At 43.7% G+C, this 24114-nt stretch overlaps 1 protein-coding gene across 1 annotated transcript; it reads left to right on the forward strand.

Annotated features, from left to right (window-relative positions):
* Positions 1-1320: 1320 nt before the first annotated feature.
* Positions 1321-23285, forward strand: LOC119399928 (DNA polymerase delta subunit 2). Its single transcript, XM_037666823.2, has 10 exons — positions 1321-1654; positions 4133-4257; positions 7267-7390; positions 9157-9271; positions 11835-12027; positions 14393-14473; positions 16679-16836; positions 18407-18534; positions 21899-22000; positions 23036-23285. Exons 1-10 carry the CDS (start codon positions 1468-1470, stop codon positions 23155-23157), a joined length of 1335 nt encoding a protein of 444 aa, XP_037522751.1. The 5' UTR covers positions 1321-1467; the 3' UTR covers positions 23158-23285.
* Positions 23286-24114: the final 829 nt, after the last annotated feature.

Below are 24114 nucleotides of genomic sequence, written 5' to 3' on the forward strand. Positions count from 1 at the left end.
ATACTTTTGCTCTGGGGCAAAGGGGGGCAAGTTGTTTATGTGCCATAGGGGTGCAGCTGCCCCCCCCCCCCCCCCCCCCATACCCCTGCTGGCGCCGCCTCTGGACTCACTGCTATGTCTTATCGTACTACAATCGAAATGGTTTTCGTGTCGGCGTGTGATCTCGATCGGGGATGCCTGAATGTTATCCTACGCCCGGTTGGTACACACTCTAAGAAAAGATCGAGTAAAAAGGGCGTCTTTTTGTCCCACAACAATAATCGTCATCTGGCTTGCTTGCGTTTCCTTTCTTGAAAACTCGGCGCTGGCCACTTTCCTGCCAAGAATGCTATGTCACGCTGATAGCGCGCATGTCGTTCGTGACCGGAAAGTGCCGGGCGCGCGGCGATAGTGCGAGGAAAGGAAGGCAAAATAAATGACGATTATTGTTGTGGGACAAAAAGACGCCCTTTTTACTCGATCTTTTCTTAGAGTGCATACTTGAAGAAACGAAAAAGCCACCTTACAGACGCGTACACAAGGAGAGAAGACGACAGACACTCGCTGGAACTAGCAACAGGTTTATAGAAACCACTACACATAAAGTGTGATTCACTATAAGAGAGAATGACATCAGTAACCACATTTTTCTAAATAAGCAATCTATTTCTTTGATAGTGATAGCGAAGGTACACTAATGCATTTGTTTGAACCCTGTATCCAGATCTGATACGCGTCAATCACTTCACGTTCGTATTGCGTGGTTCCCTTACCAATAGTCTGCGTGCCCTTTAGATCAGGAGAACGGCCGCACACCCGGCAATGAGCAGGCAGATTTGCTCCTCCTCCTCCTGACCTGATAGGCGCTTCGTGTTCTTTTAAGCGCACATTAATGCATCGTCCTGTTTGTTCTATATATACGCCACCACACGACAATGGTATACGATAAATCGCATTTGCTATGCACGAAGTAAAACAAGATTTATGGCAGGTATACTCCTCAAAGAGTAACCATAATCAGGACGTCAGTAACCGCTGTTTGAATCTCGCGCCACTTGCATGTGGCGTGAGATGCAGATAGAAACAAGGATAAGACGTACATAGTTCTAAACAAAATATGTTGCGATCGATTCTAATTCAAGTTTTTTATGTGCCATGCCATACTTTTTTTTCTTTTTTCTAAATTTTAGGATGTTTTTTAGAAGTGCTTATCTTAAACTAAGCGTAGCCTCTGCGATTAACCCCAACATTATATCGTGTCGGAGGCTACAGTTATAGTATGTTATAGTACACCATACTACAGTAGCCGCACGACCCGTCATTCCGAGCCAAGCCAAACCAAGTCATACGAGCATGGTGCGCGCAATCGCACAGCGCGCGTAAATGGTTGTTCGCGCTGTTTTAGCTCAAAGGCCGGGCTGATCGCTGAATTCGGATTGCAGATAATATCGTCGCTGGACCGTAACAAGCACTCGTTTTGCCCTAAAAATGCCCATGGCTGTTGACGGAAAACTGACCGAGGTGAAGTACACGCGGCCGGAATGCGCTTTCTGCGATCTCAGCGACCGATTCACGCTACCCGATCGCACCTTCAACCGGCAGTACGCCGCATTCTACTGCGCCCGGTACAAGGCGGTGCGTGACGTTCTGGAAGACCGTGCCAGAGAAAAATGGGGTATGCAACGCGTTAATTGCCCTTCGTTTCTTTGTTTTTCTCCTCAGACGATGCTTGTGTTAGATTGTGCAAAAGGTAAACGCAGGGCGAAGAAACTAGAGGTACCTGAAAGCGCGTCAAAAGAGTACCTCTTGTTTCCTTCACCTTGCGTTGCGTTGTTACCTTTTGCACAGTATGAACCAACTAACCCAACAACATTTTGTTAGATTGTTGCATACGAGAGAATTTGGCTGATGCCGAATGTGTGCCGCTCTAGCAGGTATGAGATGACAGCATAGGCCGGCAAAAATAATGGAGCTCACGCAGACTCGCTCAAGAAATATTTTTGGCGCTCGGGACTCGCTTGGACTTGGACTCACCAAAAATTTTGCTCAACCGCACTCACTCGGACTCGGACTCACTAAAATATTTCTCAACCGGACTCACTCGGACTCAGACTAGCCAAAATATTACTCATCCGGACTCACTCGGACTCAGACTCACTAAAATATTTCTCAACCGGACTCACTCGGACTCCGACTCGCCAGATTATTACTCACCCGTGCTCACTCAGTCTCGGGCCCAATCTGTGTCTGGGCGAGAGTCGACTCATGAGTGAGCTTGCCGACCTATGGATGAGAGTAAACTAGAGCTGCATTCATTAACGCATTTCATTTTTGTTCCGTTTCTACGTAGAAAACGAAGGCTGATCAAAGTTTGCCGCCCCCTCATAACGATCACGGACTCATAGCTGTGACAAAGAAGCAGGAGCATGTCTGCAAGTACGTGGCACCGTTCGTGAAATTCGATGGACTGGTGGCTCCACGTTCACAAAAACAATCCCACAGAAATTTCTTCAACAGTGCATGACTCCGTTAAATGTTCTCCATAACTGCTAGGAGCGTTTTATCATTGCTGAAATTTTCGAAAAATTATATATATATATATCCATATATTGATGAAGTGATGATGGAAAGACATAAGTTGCGTAGCTATTTCTCATTCTTTATGTAAAAAAAATATTTTAGTGAACTCCTAACGAGGTCTAAGCTACGTGCTGTTTTCTGCCTATGATGCTCTCATGTGTTCCAGACGTCAGCGAACATGGTCACAAACCGAACGTGCAAGCTTTGTCAAAGTACTACTACACTAATAGGCACTATGGCACTGTGCACAGCAACTGGGAATTCCTATTACATTTAATCCATGTGGTGTCTTACATGCAGATATTGATTAATGAACGAACAACAACCAAGAATCAACAGATGATTGAAAGCACTGGCAATAATGTGCATTTTATGTCTATTCTGTGCTATTGAAGAACAAAGAGAGCCATATTTTTATTATATAGCGACAAATACCTCCACGTCGCATTTTAATTGTAGATGGGAACACACTTATTTCATGGGGCAGTGTTTTCACGTTCCTGGTTCAAAGTGGCCTTATAAAGAAGCTTTGGGCTTATGCAGCTGTAAATCGCATTAATTGCCTGATTTCTACCTTGCGATGTTTCCTCCGTATTTCTATAAGATGTGCAGACAATGTGTTACACTTTAATAATTGTAAACGAGAATGTGCTTGTTTGATAGGCCACTGTTTATTCGTTCATGGATGCAAATGGCCTTTTAAATTTTAAGTGAGAATGTACTTGTTTCATAGGCCATTGTTCGTTTGTTGATGAACGCATACGGCTTTTTAAAGGGGCCCTCTAACATTTTGTCATCTGCCTTCTGTAGCTTTGGAATGTGTTTAGGGCTGAATACCGAGATGAACGCAAAAAGAATTATCAAAATTGGTGTGAGGGAACTGCAACTATTATAGTTGTCGCAATCCAAAATCTTCACTCGCCTCACAGTGGCTGTTGCGCAGTGCACCTAGCAGCGTTTTGCTATTGCTTTCAGGATTTGATATTTAAAAACATAAATCCTTTTCTGTCTGAGGAAGCATTAAAAAGTGTTTTTATCATTTTTTGAGAGCACGATTGTGTGGCCAAATGAATATTACATGTAACTTGTTGTGTCTAGCCAATCAAAACGCCCGGTCATTGTCTTCACTTGCACGTGATTAAACCACACTTTCAATCACAAAAATAGCCATGCCATTGTGTGTCGCGATGGTCCGATATCAAAGGGGATACTCTGTTGAAAAAAAAAAAAAAACTGTAACAACCTTGTTTTGGCTCGGCCACTTGCGCAGCAATATCAGTGCATTCCACTGTACCAGAAGCAAAAAAAAACAACACGCCTAATTTGCGTTGCGGGACCCCCAAAAGAAACATTGACTGATACAACTATAAGTTGCCTTAATTAATCTCCTGGCTTGCGCATCATAGCATTGGTCGCTTTTGTTCTGTAAAACAAACGTTACAGATTCCATCGTAGATTGTAACCATCGTTTTATCAAGGGTGCGGAGATTTCATCACATGACAGAGAGGAATTGTCATCTGTTCAAAACATACAGCTTTTATTGCCCGTCACATGCCTTTGTTATCCGCGCAGGTAAGCTGGACGTTCCAATCACAACGTTGTGTGACCTCGTCGAGGACAAGAGGTCAGTCGTCGTTGGGACGCTCTTCAAGATCATGGAACTCCAGCCGAGCATCTTGAAGGAGATTAGCGAGGAGGTGAGCCTGAATGTCGGTCTCGACTCGCACCGCTCGCTACGTTCGTTCGATTCAGTGCTTTATTTTTCTTTCTGCGAAATAAAGGAGCAACCACAAAAAGCTTTTAAAGCAAGTAGCCCAACGAGGTGGCTACCGCCTCAAACAAAAATGACAAGCCATTGGTTGAACCAAATACGTTCTGAAGATTTTACATGCATGTCTAGAATACAGCTATGGGAAAACTACATTATGCCTGACAAAGGAATTGTAGCAAACTGAAGCATTCTACACAAATAAATAGAGTATTATACTCAGTTACCACCTATGAAAAACAAAAATGAACGCTCCGACTACAGTACCACGGCACGCCTTCCCTTCACCTGTGAAAGACAGTTGTGCTTAACGGTTTCCAGTCAAACCGCAAGTACTTTTTTCTGGGCTAATGTAAACACTACGCATATTATAAGTTAAAGGTTCGTCATTAATACCTAAAACATTACGTTTGTCTGAGCAGCAATGTCGGAGACCCTGGTGAAATTTAGTGGGACGTTCAAGTTTCCGACTTAAAACAGCAACGCAAACGTGTGTCCGGATGGGACAGTCTACCATCTGAAACATCCCGAGAAGTGCTTGACGTCACGAAAATGACTAAGCGCTATTGGATGGAGCACTTATGCCAATTCTCTGCGGGAGGGACAGCGATGGCTCTGGGCAGAGCTGACATTTTTTCTTGGGTTGTAACAGAGTAGTTTGTCTGCAAACTTCTCGGCATTTGGAGCTTACTGGTTTTCCGGAGCTGTAAATGTGAGTGGCCAAATCAGTGTCGCCATCCGGCAGTGCACAGAGCAATCAGGCAAACACAGTAGTCACATTTCAGTAACAAAGTTTATCGAGATTCACTGCTTGCATAAATTTCAAGCAATTTTGCCATTGCAGGTGTGTTCCTTTTAAAGTAGAAGAGCAGAAAAATATGTCTGAAGGCATTGCAGTTAGACAAAACATGTCAACATGTTGTAGCCATAACACACAAACCATATCATGAAACCGGTATTACGCAAACACCATTTTGGTATGCTGGACACGTCAAAGCATTAAACAGAGATCAAAACGAAAGAAACTACAGATAAATAAAAAAAAAAAAGCTTTGTCATGGGAATATTTCATGATGTTCCTCTTGTAGCAATATGACCATTACAATAACTGCTTGAAATGTTTAATGAAGTTCACGTGCTTCAATCCTGATCCCACCTGAAGTCGATACTGTGCTTTCTCTGCCCTCTAGAAAATGCTAGAAGGTTTTCTATAGACAAGAATATGGTAAGCGGGTTCTTTTTTCTCATTGGCTGAAACCTGTATTCACGCAAGTTTCAGTTTTGCTTCGTCTCTCTAGGTTTCTGCAAGTGTTACGACAATGTGAGACATGCGCTGTGATTATGAGTAATTAGGAGCACGCAGATCCACTACTAACAAGACATGCAGCATAACTTGGTCTGCTATCGAATGTAATGTCTAACCTGTAAAGAATTCACTTAAATGCAATATTTCTTTTAGCTCTGTCATGAGAAAATCACTGAACTGATGGAATAATGAAAGTTTGTGCATGCTAGTATATTGCAGTTAGCGTTTACATGCAGACAAATATAAAAAACTCACAGGGTCCCTTATGTGTTTGCCTAAGACGACTCGAAGGCGAAAGCCGTCTTCTTCTCAGTCGATGTAATGATCCTCTCGCGCCCACTCCGAAAGTTTTCTGCACCTAGTGTGGTTTTGCAATAGCCTCTCTGATTGGCCCACCTTTGGCCAAGCCTCGATGTCATGCGGTGACGTCATCATGTGACATCACATTATGTGATGTCACAGTGACATCATGATGACATCACAAATTTTGGCGATTTGTGATGTCATCTGGGGACGTCATCACACGATGATTTTTTGCATCACTCGTGTTGATGCCACCGATGCGGGACACCAGCGGTAAATTTTCGCGTTTGATGAAGCATCTAAGGCTTTCGCCTTAATACACAGATACGCTTCGTCTATGTCTTTATACTTGCCAGCGTGTAATTTGTGGATTCAAAAGCTAAATCATTGGGTGAATTCGGCAAAAAATATACACGTGGAAAAGTAATCCACACAGCTTCATAGTGTATCGCAGGTGTAATTAATGGCCAAAAACTAGTTAGCAGCTCCCATCTCTAGGTTTTCCAGATAATGTTTGTTCTGAGCCTAGAGGGTGTCAGCATTTGAGCGCTATCTATGAGGTACACATTCCTAACGTGTGCAGTACAATGTGGTGAACTACTAGATGCAACATCTAACTCTAAGGAAATTTCGCCTAAATGCAGCATTTCTTTTGCTATGTCATGAAAAAGTGGCCGGTCTGGTGAAAGCGTGTACCTAAGTTTTGGCATGCTGGAATTCCACTGAGCTTTCTAGCACACAAATAGGTGCAATGTCGGTGCACCTATTTTATGCCACGTCAGAACTCCGCTGTCAATATGGCTGAAGGTCGTGACACAGTTCGCCTTTGTTTATTGATCACAACATTGAACTTCTTTTTGTTGAAAGAACACTGTCTTAGTGACTCCTATGGCAGCATTAGTGTAACGTTTGACTGCTCGATTATTTGCATGAAGTATTCTAAAAGCCTGTTTCTCATACTTCTCATGGACTCCTAGATTCACAGCAGGACTAATGAAGTCACGGCACTCTGTCACTTCTTACTGTTCCGTTTGTAGATCATCACGCTCTGCATCTAAGATGCAATAACTACCAATCTTGTGTCCTGTGAAGGTAATGAATTAAAAATATACATATTAATGCATATCTAGATGTCCAGTGGTTTTCTGGTATATTAAAAAAATGACTACTGTAATGACTTTTTCTGTAGTTTTAAGAGCACTGCATGCAGCCTTACTATATACTTTCCTGATGACTGCGTTTGAAACACCTCCTGATTTTTATTTTTTTACTCAGGTTATTTCTAATCCACCTTGGCGCTAATCTTGGCTATTCGATTGCCTTCCGTAGCACCACATCGCACCGCAGCCGCAACGAAGCCATTTCACAGACAACGCCGATTCGCTTGTTCTCGAAGACGACAAACAGCGGCTGGCGCTTTCTGGGAGCATCGACGTTCACACCCATGTGACAGGTCGGAAGTTTTCTTTTTTTAAAATTTTTATTCAAGGTCCTCACAGGTTTCAATGTGGAGTGTTGCGTGAAGGAGGTTACAAAAGGTTACATAATGAAAAGGAGCAAGAATCTTGTTATACAAGGAATTAATAAGTATGGTAATGGATCTTACACAATAGTTACTGGTAAAGGTCGTATGTAGTTTATACATTTCAGGGCAGAAGAAATTTGTTAATGTACTGGTAAATCAGTTTAAAACACATTCACATGACATGTTCACATAAACGATTCAAAATGAACAATTAAAATATCCAGTTAATCCGTGTCTAAAAATAACGGGATTAACAACATCAGCTATTGTGCTCGAAGACAGTTGCAATATTTAATAGCCTGCGGCAGGGCAGATTAATTAACAATGTTAGTCTTGCCAAAGAAGCGTTGAAAACTGTGTTCGTTATGCAGACGTCGTAGTGAACGGGATCAAAGAGTTAGCGTTAAGGAAAATGAACGCTCACGGTGAATTATTTTCTGCAATAAACAAAGTAACAAATAGTTCGACGTTTTTCTAATAGAGGGCGTGTTAGTGCTATAGTGCTGTTTGTAACGCTAGAGTGTATTTTCACTGTGTTGTCGCCGCTCGGTGTACATACGCATTGATTTAGTTGCCTGGACTACGTCGTAGACGGACATTAAAGAACTAACTGTCCAAATTGCTCCTAATGTGGTGGTTCTCATCAGGCTGTTGAAGTTAAACAGTGGTGACCTGGCCACCTGAGAAAGAGTGCTGATGATGTTACGCAACCCTGGTGGATGTACTATTCCTAACAGCAGCAGAAACCTCGTTATAATGAATTCGCATCTGACGCTAAAGTAATTTCGTTATAGTATTCAAAAATTCATTATAAATGTGTATTTCTGACACTGTATCTATAACAAGACTATTCTTTATTTACTTCATTATAACGGATAAATTGTTATATCGAGGTTTTAGTGTAAAGCATCAGTGTACAAATTCGCTGTAAACCTGTGTTCGTAACACCGTATTAATGGTGAGACTGTTCTTTACTTGCCTTGTTATAACTGATAATTCGTTATATCTGAATTCGCTGCATTGAGGCTACACTGTACTCTATTTTATCTTAAGGGATCGAAAAGGCCAAAGGGCTAATATTAGTGTAGAGCCACACACCCTCTCTTCCTTCTCTTCTGACTACACCGCATTTCGAAGCTTAAGCAAGTCTGTGTTGTATATATTCTACGTGCAGTCGCTGTCAGAAGTTTATAGACCACTAGATTTGAGAATTTCCTGGCTATTTGTGACTGTATTCAGCTGAACTGCACAGTACATGTTGTTGGGGCATTTTAGCAGGTACTGGAAATGTAAATTCAATGCTGCCTGCCGAAGCAGTGGGAATATTCACCTTTTTCCTCTGTCTCGCGGTCTAAACTTCTGACGCTGACTGTACATAGTTGTTATAATGTGTTTGAAGTTACAAAATAGTCAATCTAAGCCATATTTCTGTCAATTTCATAGAGTATTATCAGAAGAGAAACTGGAATTCCGAGTTTCTTTTTGGTTTTCTGGTCTTACTGCTAGCATCTACTCATGGCAAAGAGCGGTGGTTTTGCCGTTGTGAAAGGGTAGTTTACTAATTTGAGAGAAGTTGAATATTTCTTTCCTGATGTGCCTTCAACACCATTGGCTTGTTTACTGACATGCAGTACTCCAGCGCGATAAGCACCTACCTCAGTGTTGAGTTATCCTCTGTGTTCACGCATCCGCAGGTGTTCCCATAGCTCTGCTGGGTCGGGTGGGAACGGATGGTCGCTTCGCCGTGGAGGACTTCTGCTATGCCGAGCCGCCGGAACAGATCAAGAGGCCGCTCCTCAAGACCGACATGTACGTTTATACCTTTTTGAAGCATCTTGCGAATCGAAAGAAATGGTGCGACAGAATGACATAGTAAAGATGACAGATGCCATGTCTCTCGTCTTTACTACGTGGTGTTGTCGCGCCATTTGTTCCGCTTCGTTATGTACCATTTCAGTGCTCTCCCGAAGCATCTTGGCTTCTGTCGCTTTTGAGGGCACGATTCACTGCAGCTGCATGCATCTGAAATATAACTATGAAGGCGAAATTCCAATACCCATATTAGGCATATCAGTGCTTGTACTGAGACTGGAGGTGTTGGGTGCAAGCGTGTATAATTAAACAATTGTTTGGCGATCGTTATTTCCCGCCACGAATTTTCCCAACCAGATGGGCTTCTCTCGAGCCCTGGATTTCATTTCAGTTAAATTGACTGCCAAGCAACTTTTATGTTACCTGTTTTCTTCAGTGCAACAGAAAGCTTACTGGTCACAGGGCCTGATCATGGAGTAGTAACATGGAAAACGCTGTGAAACATCTTTTTAATCAGAATTTTTCTATCTGCAGCGCCAACGAAGTTATACATTCAACACAAACTGCAAACAGTGGTAGATAAATGTGATGCCGATTATACGCCAGAAAACAAGTTAGGCCCTGCGAGTCAAGCCTGTGTCGTGGTGGTTCATGTTCGCACGCTGCGGCAAGCCGCACGCATGTGTTGTGGCTTGGCCTGAGTTTTTGGCCCACCAGTCGTCACGAAGGTGGTGCGTGCCGCTCCTCAGCATCGATTACTTTTACCTCATAATAAGCACAGAATAAAGCAGTGGTGCCTAATAGTATGCAGGCTGTAATTTTAAGCACAAATTATGACGCGCCTAAATGACAGCAGTCTACCGTACAGCAATCTGAACAACTCCTTTGTGCAGTTCCAGCACTTGTCCACCAGGTGGTGTGACGAAACGGTTTTCATGGCTTTCAAATGCAATTTAAAAAATAAAGAAAAAGAGAAGTCCTACTCAAATTGCACTAAGAATTCAGGACTCTGCCCCTATAATTCACGGTCTTTCTGTTTTCACTCCATCTAATCACACTTTCTAGCCTGTTGTCAGTTCCTTTAGCGAATTCATTGTGTTCCCGTGACGGTGGCTCCTTTCCAACCTTGGCATGTTTCACTGTAATACATTGCGTATGCTTGACCGCATAACAACATTGCGATGCGGTGAAGCCGACTTTCAGTAGCCGCTACGGCCGCTACGGCGGTCAGTGGATCGGCGAGCAGAAACACCGGTGCAAGGCTGTGAGGGGATCACCGTGGTGATGGCAGCCTTGATTAATGCCGTTTCGAATGTGTAATCGCTGCAAAATGTAAAAAATTCAGGGCCCTTCCACTGCTGAGAAGGTGGAATCCAGCGACGCCAGCAGCAGCGGCTTCATGTTGTTTTCACGCCTGTTCGACCTTCTGTGTGCGTTGACGCTCCTTCAGTTCCAGCTCTTCTTCACAATGATGTGGAATAAGAGCTGTGCACAAGAAAACAAGATTGGATGTTCTAGACCCATCTGAACAAAGGTATGGTATATTGAACATTTGTGAGTGGAATCCCAGCTTGACGTGGACTCACTCTTGAATGTTCCACACACCATAACTTTTGTTCAAATAGGTTTAGAACATCCATTCTTGTTTTCTTGTGCACAGATTTTATTCCACATTATTGCAGTATGCTGTCTACTTCGTAATTCTCGTAGTTTACGAAAAATCTTGCCCAGAAAAAAGCACATGAAATGTTTGATATTTTAGAAACTACATATTGTAATGTAAAAGTAACTGCATATTTGAAAGCAGCACATATATATATATATATATATATATATATATATATATATGCACACCAACTGTCAATAAAATTGATCAAGAATTAAAAATTTTTTTTTTTGAAGGGACACTTAAGGCAAATAACATTTCATGTCAAAGTGAAAGGTCGATGCTTTGGAACGTCTGAATATCAATATTATACACAGCAGCGCTTTCGTAATCATTAAGATAAATGTAGGTCATTATTTGTGCCACCAGTGGGACATTCTGAAACACAAGCCCGGTAACGTAGCAGGGCCTCAGTACAATTACCCACAAGTGCTCAAGCTACCTATGACAAAAAAGAACACTTTGTTGCGTTACAAAACGGAATAAAATAAAAATTTTGAATTTCAGTCTCATTCATGGAAAAAAAGAACTTGACGTTGCCCTTGAGAACGACACAAATTTCGCTTTCACTAGGCTCTGCTCTGCTAAAGCTCCTTGGTCGGCTGCGCCGACTGTTGGGCAGTGTGGGCATGACGAATCCTACGTCAGAAGGCCGTTCCTGCGGGCGGGAGGTTTGAATTGTGCTAACAGTACAGGGACTGCCAAAACGTGATTTTCTTTTAAACCAAGTGCTTTCTTGGTACGAAACAAGCACTACAATGTTTCTGGAATGCTATTTCAACAATCCACGTTGACTTTGGTGCTCGCCTTTAGTGTCCCTTAAGAAGCAGTTCCCTCCACCCCCCTTAATGCCAGCAATATCCATGCCCATCAATCGATTACATGGTCTCGCAGGTTTGTGCTCTTGGTCTCTGGCGTGGGGCTGACTGAGAAGGCCGACAGCCTGCTTCCCTTCCAGCTGCTCATCGATTACGTGTCGGGCTTCCTCGGCTGCGACGCCGACCAGGAGAGGGCGTCGCGCGTCGTCCGCGTGATCCTCGCCGGCAACAGCCTGCGGCAGAAGGGTTCGAGCAAGGACATGTCTCGGGTACGAAGACACTGCCTCGTAGATCATTGATGTAATTTCCATCGTTTATTGTGTCCTCCAATGTTCCTCTTTGGGTAGAAAACCTCAAGCGCGCTTGCAGATGTGCAAAACAGCACGGGAGGACTTCTGGCCTCGTTGGTTCGCCATATTCGTAATGTCTAACGCAAAAATCCGCGAGGACAAAAACCTAATATGAAACCAACAGACAACAAAGCCGAGGAAAGTATAGGGTTGTTATTTGTAGTCTTTAACTCTAATGTGATAATTATGATATGAATGTAAGGTACTAATTAAAGTGGACAAAAAGACCACTTGCCGCTGGTAGGTACCGAACCCAGTTAACGCATTCAATACTCTACCAGTTGTGGCACAGCAGTTTTTGGTTTGAATAGGTCGCACATAACAAATGAAAACGGGCCCTCGATCGAACCCCCTTCTTGAGGACAAAAGGGACACACAAGCACTAACTTCCATAAGTTTCAGCGCTAAGCACTTAAAATATGTCTAAAAAACAGCTTTGCACTTCTTTAGAGCTTAGCCTACATGGAAACAAACCAAATACAAAACAAAATCAGCTCCAAAAGCACGTTGCTCGGGGCCACATTCTAAATTTATCGTTGTATACTGATTTGATGTTGTGCTTTAGTGTCCTTTTAAGCCCCTCAGTTTGATTTTTTCTGTTCCTCGACTTCATTTGATCACCATTGCAAGGTACCCAAACATGCATTCTTGTCTCATCTTTGAGGCATGGAAAAAATGTTCTTTATCCAAATTCAATACAGAAGAGGTAAGCAAATGTCTGGCTGATGCATTCATCATTTGACAGATGCATCCGCGTCAGAGCCGCGGATGTGTTTGTCAAAAGAGTGATGGCTGGTGCCCCGTTATTGTCATTTTGTCGCGCCTTTTCTGTGTGGGTTTGTCACATGGGAATCAATAATGAAATCAGTATTGACCGTTTGAGCATATGCTTCTCCAGCTTGGCCAGGATGTGCTTGCAGTAACTTAACAGAAAACTTGATTGGGCTAGTTGGTAATGATCCGTCATTGTTGGTAGGGCAGCACTTTACTAAGGACGGATACTGAAAGGACAAAACACAAGCACTTCTACTGTCTGCGAGAGTTAGTGGTCTGTCCTTTCTGTATCCGTCCTTCGTAAAGTGTTGTGTTACCCACAGTGATGCTCGCAGTAGGTGTACTCGCTCGGTAAATCAGTACACTCTGTGAGCAAAAGGCATATCTTAGGCGTCTTTTTGCCGCACAATGACCCTTTCAGGCGTAAATCATAATGCACCTTTCTGCAAGTGTGTCAAATTCACACAATATAATTCCGCAGCACTCAGTATTACATTCAAAGAAAGAAAAGGAGGTAATATGTTCTCTTCTAGATTCAGTAATTAATCCTAGTTGGCATGTATTTAAATATTTAATCATTCTGCATTCAGTCATGTTCTATTATTACATGAAAAAGAATCAGATCGTAAGCTCAGATATGCATGTGCAGTTTGTTCTCGGTTGTATTCATTTCGAGCAAAGAAGAAGAATACTCATGACATTGGTCCTGGAACGCAGCACGTCGAATGACACATTGAACGTGCCTTCACCAAAGTTATCGGCTACAGTTATACGCAGCACATTGAGGCTAAGTCAAGACACATTGACTATGCATAAGGTTCAGTTCATCCTATGCACAGCGTATCTTGCTTTTTCTTGGCCATTGCTCCCAAGAACTGGCAAAAATGAGTTCATTTCACATACGTGGACATTGCGCCTCAAGGGGTTGATCCTTATCTATCTCGTGTGCCTTTCCTCACGTTATCGCAATGTTTCTGGCCCTTGCAGGTCACGAACAGCATATGCGCGCTGTCAGCGTGACGTAGTATTCTTAACAGGAAAGTGGCAAGGGCCCAGTTTTCAAGAAAGGAAACGCGGGCAAGCCAAACTAATTATTGTCGTGGGACAAAAATGATTCCCAAATACACCCTTTCTTTTAACAGCAGAGCTGTTTTAAGTCGAGCCTGCGCTGTCTGCATGTCTGTGCGGTGTCACACAGGGGCAGGTTCCCCGCCTCACCACTAGGGGGCGCTCATGATGATGATGATAATGCTAAATGATGGTGATGTTCGAAATGATGACTATGATGTTGGCGCACGTGATCTCACTAGCCAATCACGTACACTCACGCACCTACAGCTTCACTGCCTGACCGTTTTCACTCCGAGGAACAGGCTGAACCTTTTCTAGAGTGTATGAGGTGGATCTTCTGTGACTAGCAGCTTGCGCTGTGGCTCCATTTCCCACTCTATTGTACTGCACGCGCATCACCTGAAGATCCCATTGTTTTTGATTCTTTTCCTGCTTACAGGCCAAGTTCACTGTTCGCAAGGAGTCGTCTGCGGATGCCAGCGTGGCAAGGCTCCTCGACAGCCTTCTAGAGCAACTTTCGGTAAGGACCTTGTGCAAGCGTACAGTTGCGTTGTTTCTCCTCTTCTCAAAAGGGCCAACTGTGATAAATTTTTCACTTTAACTCAATTTCTTATTAAATGAGCCGTGTACATACTGCTAAAGCAATCTTGGCAAAGCTGTAGGGCTTCTAATTGCCTAATTTTCTTGTTGCCAGCCTTTAAAGGGGTACTGACACAAAATTTCGCGGCCGAGATAGCCTGCTGGATCGATTTCCGTGTACGTGTGTGTACCATCTGCAAAATATCGACAGCGAATAAAGCTTGGAAGGTATTTTATACGAATTTTGACGTTCGCGAGCGCGATCCAGCATTATAGGCCGCACCTAGTGCGTTGACACCCTCGGAGGTGACCCGAGGTGACCCCCCTACTTCCCCTACGTAAACGTTTCAGCCGGTACAAGTTATGATGACGTCGTAGGCTGCCATTTCTGTTTTGACGCGCTTCCCGACGAATCGCTCCTCGCCAGCGGGTCAAACCTGAAGTGATTCGCCACGTCGAAAATTCCTTCCATCCCCGCCGCAAGAAAATCGTCGCCATCAGACGACAATGAGCCCGACGACGACAGAGCGCGCGGAAATGCGTCACTGTTCCGTGTGCTCACGTGACCGAGCGTTTCACTCTCTAGGTGGTGGTAGTTGCACCCGGCGGCTTGTCGTTTTTGGAGCTCTGTCAAACCGAAACTGAGGCTGTGTCGGTAATGAGGAGCTTGTAATTCATTATCTGTCGCGCGCTGCAGCAAACGATGTGCCGTGTTATGACTAACAGGCCCCCAGCAACACATTGCAGCAAAAAAACGCGGGGCGAAAATTTTTGTGTCAGGACTCCTTTAAGCAGTGGCTAAGCAAAATACGCGGACGCACTGAAGTTAGCAAATATGACAAAGTTTTTTCACCATGTGGCAGGCAGCCACATGGCAGCACATAATTTCGGAAGCCGTGTTGAATTAACTAGCTCGATATTTTGGGCTTTTATGGTGATTGGGATCGAAATTTTGGTCTTAGCTGTTTGAGACGTGACTCATGAAGTCACAGTGTCTGTAAATGTGTGAAATTTACACAACTGTATATATTTCAAGGCACTTTATATTCTATTGCAACGAAAATAATGCCATAATGCGTTGATTTATGCATTTCATAGTATTTAATCCTAAATTGTAATTAAATGTCGATTTATTGCAAAGTCATTCACGTTCTGTTTTTTTCATTGATAGCATCAAATCTCAGGATAGAAATATAGTGCAATTTCATTTTTGGTTATGTCCATTCCCAGCAAAGGAAAAATTTTATTTTTGATGCGTCTCGTGGAAAGTGGCACATCGAATTACTCGTCGAATATAGTAGTGCATTCAGCAAAGTGACCATATGCAACAGGACACTGCAAGATGAAGTTAAATGAAGACGCATTTAGTATTACGCAGGAGGTTCAATTCATACAGAGCTCTGTACTCGGTTAGCCACTGTGCTCGGCTACAGCCTGAGAACAGATGCGAGCGCAACCCGCAGAATCGCGGCAGGTTTGCCCTTCACCTGTGAAATACAGTTGTGCTAGCTGGTTTCCGCTCAAACCATAAGTACATTTTCTCGGCTAGTGTGAATACCAGGCATATTAAGAGTTTAAAGGTCCGTTGTTACATTCTAAAACATTACGTTTGGCTGAGCAGTGATGTGTGACTCCCTGATGAAATTTACCAGGGCATTAAAGTTTCTGACCTAAAACCAGTGACTTAAATGTGAGTCTTATGGGAAAGTCAACTATCTGAAGCGCTCGAGAAGTGCTTGATGTCACGAAAATGAGTAACCGTGATTGGATGGAGCCTTTGTGCAAATTATCTGTGGGAGGGACAATGATAGCTGTGGATGGAGCTGGCATTTTTTTCTTAGGTTGTAACCGACTACACTCAAACCTCGACATAACGAACACGGATATAACGAATTATCGGTTATAACGAAGTAAATGAAAAATAATCTTGTCACAGATACAGTGTTACAAATAATCGTTTATAACGAATTTTCGGATATAACGAAGTTATTTTCGTGGCAGATGTGACTGTTATAATGACGTTTGAGTGTGTATAGCCAACACAACTAGCAAAAACAAGTTGTGTACACAAACGTGTACAGAGAGTGTGGCAAAGGGTTAAGGATGTTGCTGTAAGCACAGTCTACACTGTTTTGCCACGTCCCAGCGTTCCGTGGAAGTGGACGTCATGCCCGGCCTCTCGGATCCGGCGGCCAGCCTGCTTCCGCAGCAGCCAATGCACCCCTGCCTCTTTCCTGGTGCTTCCCAGCGAGCCTCGCTACGATGCGTCACGAATCCTTATCAGTTTGAGTTGGACGGGTTGAGGTGAGTGGCGACTGCCGCTCACGCTTGACGCGTGTTACGAACTGATTCTTCCACAATCCGGAAAGGCTGGATTTGTCCGCAGAGTTCTGGCGTACTCGCGGATTGCGATGAAGCGAAAGCTACAGGGGCGGAGCTTCTGCACATGTACAGGGGCGATGGAAAGAAACGCGAACAGCACGGCGTGTTAACGGTCCGCTTTTTTATGTTATTTCCGAGGAAATGGTACATCCTTTCAGTATCGACAGAAATTCAATATGTCCAGGATAAATTTTTGTTTAGCGCTTTTTTGTTACAGACCAGTTTTGTTAACAGTGTCCATATTCTAAATATGTCATAAAGTAGTTCCTGTGCTTACCGTGGCTGCCATGTGCGAGCACAGTCAAAAGGAATGCAGGCAGCTGTCTTGTATTTTTTTTCTTGTGAGCATCGTTGTTAAATATAGCCGTATCGCTACATGATGTCAACAAGTCTTGCTGTAGGATGTTTTGGCATTAATTTCACATTTACATCAATCTTGTTAGGTTTCGAGACCAGCACTATAGTATAAATGTAAGATATTTTATATGTGCTTCTAACGCTTCATGTGTACTAAGTGTAGTCTTTTTATGTTCAAAAAGCTCATAGCAGTCCTTCTACAATTTCAAAAATATCTTATTACGGGCATGCTTTCAAAAGAATGTTTCGTATCGTGTACGAGCACAGTACCTTGCTACGATGTCGAAAAAGGCACCCTAACTGTGAGAAAAGAAGATATTCAAAAACAGCAGAGCACTTGGAACATGGCATGAAAGTGCCCACACCAGCTTATCATGATGCCATGGATGCCAACATGTTGCACCCACACATAGTTCAAATACTGTTAAAATAGTTCAGACCACGGAGTAAGATAAGACGGGAGCTCTGACAATGCTCGTCTGAAAGTGACACAATCTGCAATGCCGATTCCTGCTTCACAGCGTGTTCGCCAGACGGCACGACACATGAGGAAAAGTTGTGGAGGAGAAGCGTTGGTGACTCCGAACAAGCAGAGCCGCGGACGGGACAAGTTCAGATCTTTCTATCGTTGCTATAGCCACAGTGCACGGTCGTGCTTTGCTGCGTTCCCGCGTCTGCTTTCTTTCCCATCTGTTTTGTCATCTGCTCCGCGCCATCGTCGCCACCGGCTTCCGCCTCTTGGAGCATGTGCACATGAAAGCAGGTTGTTGAATGATTTTGACGTGGCTTGACAAATGATGCTACTCGAAGTTAGCAATCAGCTTGGAGCATGAAGGAAGGAGCAAGCATGTGCGTAAGTATGAAGAGGAGTAGAAGGAGAGAAGAAAGAAATGAGCTAGACCGCCGCATCCTCCACATTGCATGGCTTGTCCTGAGCGAATGCGTTGCAGGGCGGCGGAGCAGGCGCTCCTGTATATCTTACTCTGTGGTCCAGGCGCGCAGTAGTTCATCCTTTGTGCAAAACTGCCAGTACTCTTTATTTAAGCATCAACCTATCACTGCGATTTTGTAGAACACGAGAGTTCCGATATAATACTTAACTAAGCTAAACAGACTTAACGTTCCTTCCTTACAGGATACTGGGAACTTCGGGGCAGAACGTGACGGATGTCCAGCGTTACAGTCAACTCACCTGCCCTCTTGAGATTATGGAGAAGACGCTGCAGTGGCGCCACCTGGCACCTACGTGTCCAGACACACTCTGTATGAAACTTGTCAAGTGTTTCTTTGTCTTTGCTCGTTTCTTTAGCTGGTTCTACTAATATTGCTGGCATTGTCACCTGAGAAGGGGTGCCTGCCTCATCAGCGCCTTTTGAGGATGTTTATTCTTAAACATTTTTCTTGTCATGCGGACTATCACTAAGCAGGGTGGTTGATTGGGTTACTTGGTGTTACATTGCCTTAAATTTACAGTGTCGATGTTAAAAAAGTCATGTAAGCAAGGATAACGGAAAAAAGGCATAGACTACAGTTGTCTCTGTCTTTTTTTGTTGTCCTTGTTAACCCCTTAACCGTTCTGATATATGGGAAGTTTTCCCCATAAATTGGTTATTTCTTTTAAAGTTGGTTTTAAATGTTTTTCATCTAAAAATCAAGTTTTTGCTGTCTAAAAAAAATTTGAAGCACATACAAAGTCAAAGTAGCTCAAGTTTATCGACAATTACTCATGGGAAAAAAAGCCCAGCCACCTGCTAATATAACAATAAAAACAAGAGAAGAAGAATGGTGTCAGAAATTTTCAGCATATTGAGTATGATTTCATCACTCTGACGCTGAAGGAAAGCTTTTCTGTCAAGCGGACGAGTGAAACGGTTTTGGGACAGTTCGACGAGAGCGAGCTGTGCTTGTCTGAAACGGAGAATGGGTTAATACATGTGCTGTCAACCTAAGGTGCTTGTACAACTCAAAGGAGTGGACTTTTTAAGTAGGCTGACTTTACCCCCCATGGCTAACTTCAATTTCTCTGTACAGATGTGAAACAGTGGAAAAACTTAGAATGACAGAAATTTCGCTAGATTGTAGGGATTCATTTTAGAAGATGGTAGGGCTCGCAAACATGAACACCGTTTGTGTCGACTGGTTCTCTTCCCTTCTGTCGGTGTTCGCTCACCTTATTTTATTCTGCTGTAGCAGTACCCTCATTTACAAACATTAGCTTGATTTGAATAAAGAATTTGAAAACTTTTTTTTTTCCATTTTAAAGAGAGGAAGCTAGATTCTCCTAAACATAGCAGGAATCAGAACTCCGAATTAGTTCCTCAGAGATTTTGCAAAAGATACCTGGAAATCTGTAAGGTAGCGTAATAAAATGAAGCTAGAGGTTTACAAATTGACAACTTCGCACCAAAAGTGGACATCACCATTAAATTAATTTACTGTGACACTTCCCAGCCCAAGTCCTCACCCTGTTACTGTTAAAACACCTGAAGTGCATAAGTTTTAACTGCTGTAAGTACAGTACAACCTCGTTGATACGAATCTCGTGGGGTCACGAAAAATATTCGTATCATCCGAAAATCGTATCACCAGAAAACATGGAAAATTAGTATGCGACAAAAGAAAGTCGGCATACGTTTTGATTCACTGTTTCTCAGGGCCGCAGCGACGTCATGAACAGCTCTGAATGATTGCCAGTAAAGATTTTAGATGTCGATGATCATACTTGTAAATATACAGTGCATGCACCCATGTGTAATTAACGAACCAGATGTGTTGTGCCCCGTGACCGCTAGTAGCCCCTTCCTAATCTTATGCTTTTCTGTATGACACCAGAGTACTGCGGTGAAAGTGACTTAAGAAGCGCTTTGCACACGATAGAGGCCAAGCTCCTTCGCCAAGACTGTCCGCTTCGTCTCTTGGGGTCTTCGTCCACCTTTAATGGGACTTCATGATGGACCCGCAGCCTAAGTTTCAGTCTTGTTTCATAGAACGTCTGATTGTGGGGACATGGCTTGCATCGACGTGGCAGGCACATGTTAACACAGTACAAGGACGCTGCTGCCTCGAGCACAGGAGCACGCGTCAACGCGACGTCAACGTTTTCTGTAATCTAAACGCGAAGGCGCCTAAAGGCCTGCAAGATTCGCACGCGCTATCTTGGAGGCAATGACGCACCACTGATGGTCGCGCAGCGCGCATGCCCGCGCCCGCGCGTGACTGCCGCGTCTTCCGCGACAGCGCGGGTAGCACCTGTTCGTACCTGTGCGCTAGCGCACGTTCGTATCAAGCGTCGCGGGGTGCAAATCGGTTCGCAACAACCATACTCCAATGCATTGCAGGCTAATGGGCCTTGGCCAGGACCCCAGAAAAATTCGTATCACCCCGAAATTCGTGGTTTTACTGCATTATGTTTACGCAGGTTTTGGTCGATACCTACTCGCGAATTTGGGGCATATTTTAGAGCAGTATGCAATAGTATCAATTTTGCCCACCTTGTAGTTTCTAGATAGGTGTAGTTTAAAGAACTGTGACATTCTTTTCTTGTTCTCAAGCTAACTGAGCAAAAAAAAATTGGAGGCAACCCTAATCCACGACTTCGGTGCCTGGTAATGGCACTCGCACGTCAGCGTTCGTGTGGATCTCAGAGGCCCGTTGAAAGAAGCTTGTGGTTGAGATCTGCTCCACCAGATGCCGCAACAATCCCACTTGTACACAATCTTTCAATGAGCTCAATAAATCTTCATTAATTACCGTGACATTTAATAGCATGGTCAGAAAACGCTGCCGATCAGTAGTCGAGGTTGCCGAGAACACGCGAGCCAAACGTCATAGCGCAGTGCAAGGCCTGCGATTTGCAATAAATTCTCAAAATCAGCTATAAATCGCTTCCTCTTCTCTCGACATGCTATTTACTCAAAATCACTGCGTCATTGACTCAAGTTCCACGCCATAGGCTGAATTGAACATGGTGTGCTTGGTAGTTACTGCGGCCCCCGTGAGAGGCCACCACTTGCTCACGCGCGCGACTGCACTGAAAGTACGCTGCGCGTTCGAAAAAAAAAGAGAGAAGTGCTCAAGGTCACGAGGCGCGCGTGACATACCTTCTTCCCCCGTGCCATCCCTCCTTGCTTAGCTTCCAGCGCTTTCGTCGAGACGAGAGAAAGAAAATTACAGCCTGCGACAAATCTTTGTATCCGCTTGTACTGGACGGATTCTAAACATTTTTGCAGTGGTTGATTCGTGAAGCAATAAGCTCCTTTATGAAGCCATTCCATGGCTACTTGGTAAAGTACTGCAGTGCCCCTTAAGTGAAGTTATGCTGCAATGTCATATGTATGCAATATAACTCTTCACTTGACCAGAACCATCAATTTCGTACCAGTTTTATTCCTTTCAAGACTTTTCCTGAATATTCGGAAAACCGGAAGCAAGTGCTTGAAAGAAAAACAAGTGTGTCACTCGATGCTTCGGTTTGGCACTGTTTAAGGTAGTCACACATTGGCTGTCTGTCATTATCTTCTGCCTAGTGCTCACATTGCAAAGAGTGAGAATTTTCAGAAATCAATGTGCTTGTTCTTAATAATTCGTACCTTCGTTTTTCTATCCTTGCCCTTTGTCATTTGCACAGCCTGCTACCCGTTCACAGATCAAGACCCCTTCATTCTGGATTCTTGCCCGCACGTTTATTTCGTGGGCAACCAGAAAAAGTTTGCCACCAAGCTCTACAAAAGTAAGAATCTGCTCATCGCGCTTGAAGTCATAGTTATGGTGAGCCGTGTGACAACCAATTAGACATAGTACAATATACCAGGTGTTACTTTTTACGTGGAATGGCTTATTTTGGAAGAAACTGTTGTACATGGGCCCCTGCCTTGTTTTGCAGATGAACTACGTGAACATTAAGTGGCAAGAAGAACTTCACTGACGACTTAGCTTACTACCTACAGTGTGCCAAATAATTTTTTAGTGACTTGCAGTGGGGCACATATAATTATGTAATTGTCATCTTGAAGCTGACAAGTGTGTTATTGTCACGTCTGATTAGCGCAAATGCTGAGACTAGCAACACTGTTGGTGAACAAATGCTACACGATATTGGCACACGGGCTTCTTTTTCTATTTTTATGCAACCAGCCCGTTACACGCATAGCCACTGCTTTGCCCACACTGCGCCATAATGTATGGGAACGTTCCCAATTATTTCAGAATCTTCCGATAAGATTGCGCGCACAACGCAAACAATAGAATTTATTCGCAAACTAACCCGGCGACCAACAATAACGCTGGAATCTTCGATGCCGCATGTACAAATGCCGATGCGCTTTACCGCTGATCAGATTGTTCGACGACTGTGTGCGCCGATGTCGTTGCACTTTGAGTGTCATTCTTTTTTCTGGGCACAAGTTCACCCAATGAAGAGTTTCGTCGTTACGAGCCGCAATTGCTTTGTTAACCGTCACAACCACGGGACAATATTAAGAGAACAGGCCGGTGTTCAAAGCTTAACGGTTCTATGTGCATGCATGTCATCCTAATTATGATAACCTGGTTAAAGAAATAACCACAACGGCATCATGTTATTGGTGTGCCATTCACGTCATGTCATACATGAAGCAGGTCTTAGTATGCAGTTGGTGTGTCCTTTTAACTATTTTTCTATTTTCAATAGCTGTTGCTTTAGAGTGATAGTTTATTTTACAAATCATGAGATTGGCATGTCTTTGATTTTGCTTTTATGTATTGTTTACTACTTTTTTGCTTTCAGGTGAACAAGGGCAGACAGTTCGTCTTGTGGCTGTGCCGTCCTTCTGCAAGACATTCACCTGCGTCTGGCTGAACATGAGAACCCTTGAGTGTGAACCAATGTGCTTCGAAGTTAATCCGTAATGTGAAATCTGTGTGGCCAAGTTTACGAATTTCCGTATTGACTTCCAATGCTTTTGCGTTATATATTTACAAAGAAATAAAACCATGTACGTATGTGCCTTTCTACTGAAATGAATGTCTTAGTTGTGCCTGCTTTTTTTGTGTGAGCACTTGTTTTACGAAGTTGCCGACAAATCGCTCCGGTGCCTCGTAAAGTGCCCTCTGTAAAAGGCTGGTGCTTCAATTCACCCCATACCATTAAACAAATCTTATGGTTCATTGCACTTTACGGGGAAAAAAGAAGACAAGCGGCTCGCTTGCTTTCGCGTGATTGCTCCAATTAATCACTGTTGCTGTTGCTTGATTCTGGGCAGTCACGTGAGTGCAAGCGATAGCATGTTCACTATCCGAACCATTGTGACAATATCGCGTTTGGTTATCTTAACTACATAAGCTTCACCTATTCGTTTGCGCCTGCCCTCTTGTGGTTGGTCCAAATCACTCTTCATGACGCATGATTTTGGCCAAACACGCTAGGTCAAGTGAACGGGTTTGCCTTCCGAGCTGTTGTCACGATAGATCGTCTGTTTAGGTTAACTGCATGCGCTTTCGCTGATTGGTTTGAGCTGCGCGTGATTGGTCGAAGTAATTCTTGATGACGCAAGCCGCAGTTATGGCCAATCATGTAAGGGCAAGCGAGCAGGTTCGCTTTCCGAACCGTTTGTCACAACAGAGCATTTCACTGGGATAACTGTATGCGCTCATCGATTGTTTTGCATTTGCCTCACGTGATTGGTCCAAATCACTCTTGCTGACATGATCGTGATTCTGGCCAAGCAAGCAAGGGCAAGTGAACGGGTTAGCTTTGCGAACCGTTGTTGCAATAGAGCGTCTGGTTAGGTGAACTGCATGCGCTTCGCTTATTGGTTCGCGCTTGCCCACGCTTGATTGGTCCAAGTCACTCTTGATGACCTAAGT

Source organism: Rhipicephalus sanguineus, chromosome 7 (genome assembly GCF_013339695.2).
Source record: "Rhipicephalus sanguineus isolate Rsan-2018 chromosome 7, BIME_Rsan_1.4, whole genome shotgun sequence".
NCBI lineage: Eukaryota > Metazoa > Arthropoda > Arachnida > Ixodida > Ixodidae > Rhipicephalus > Rhipicephalus sanguineus.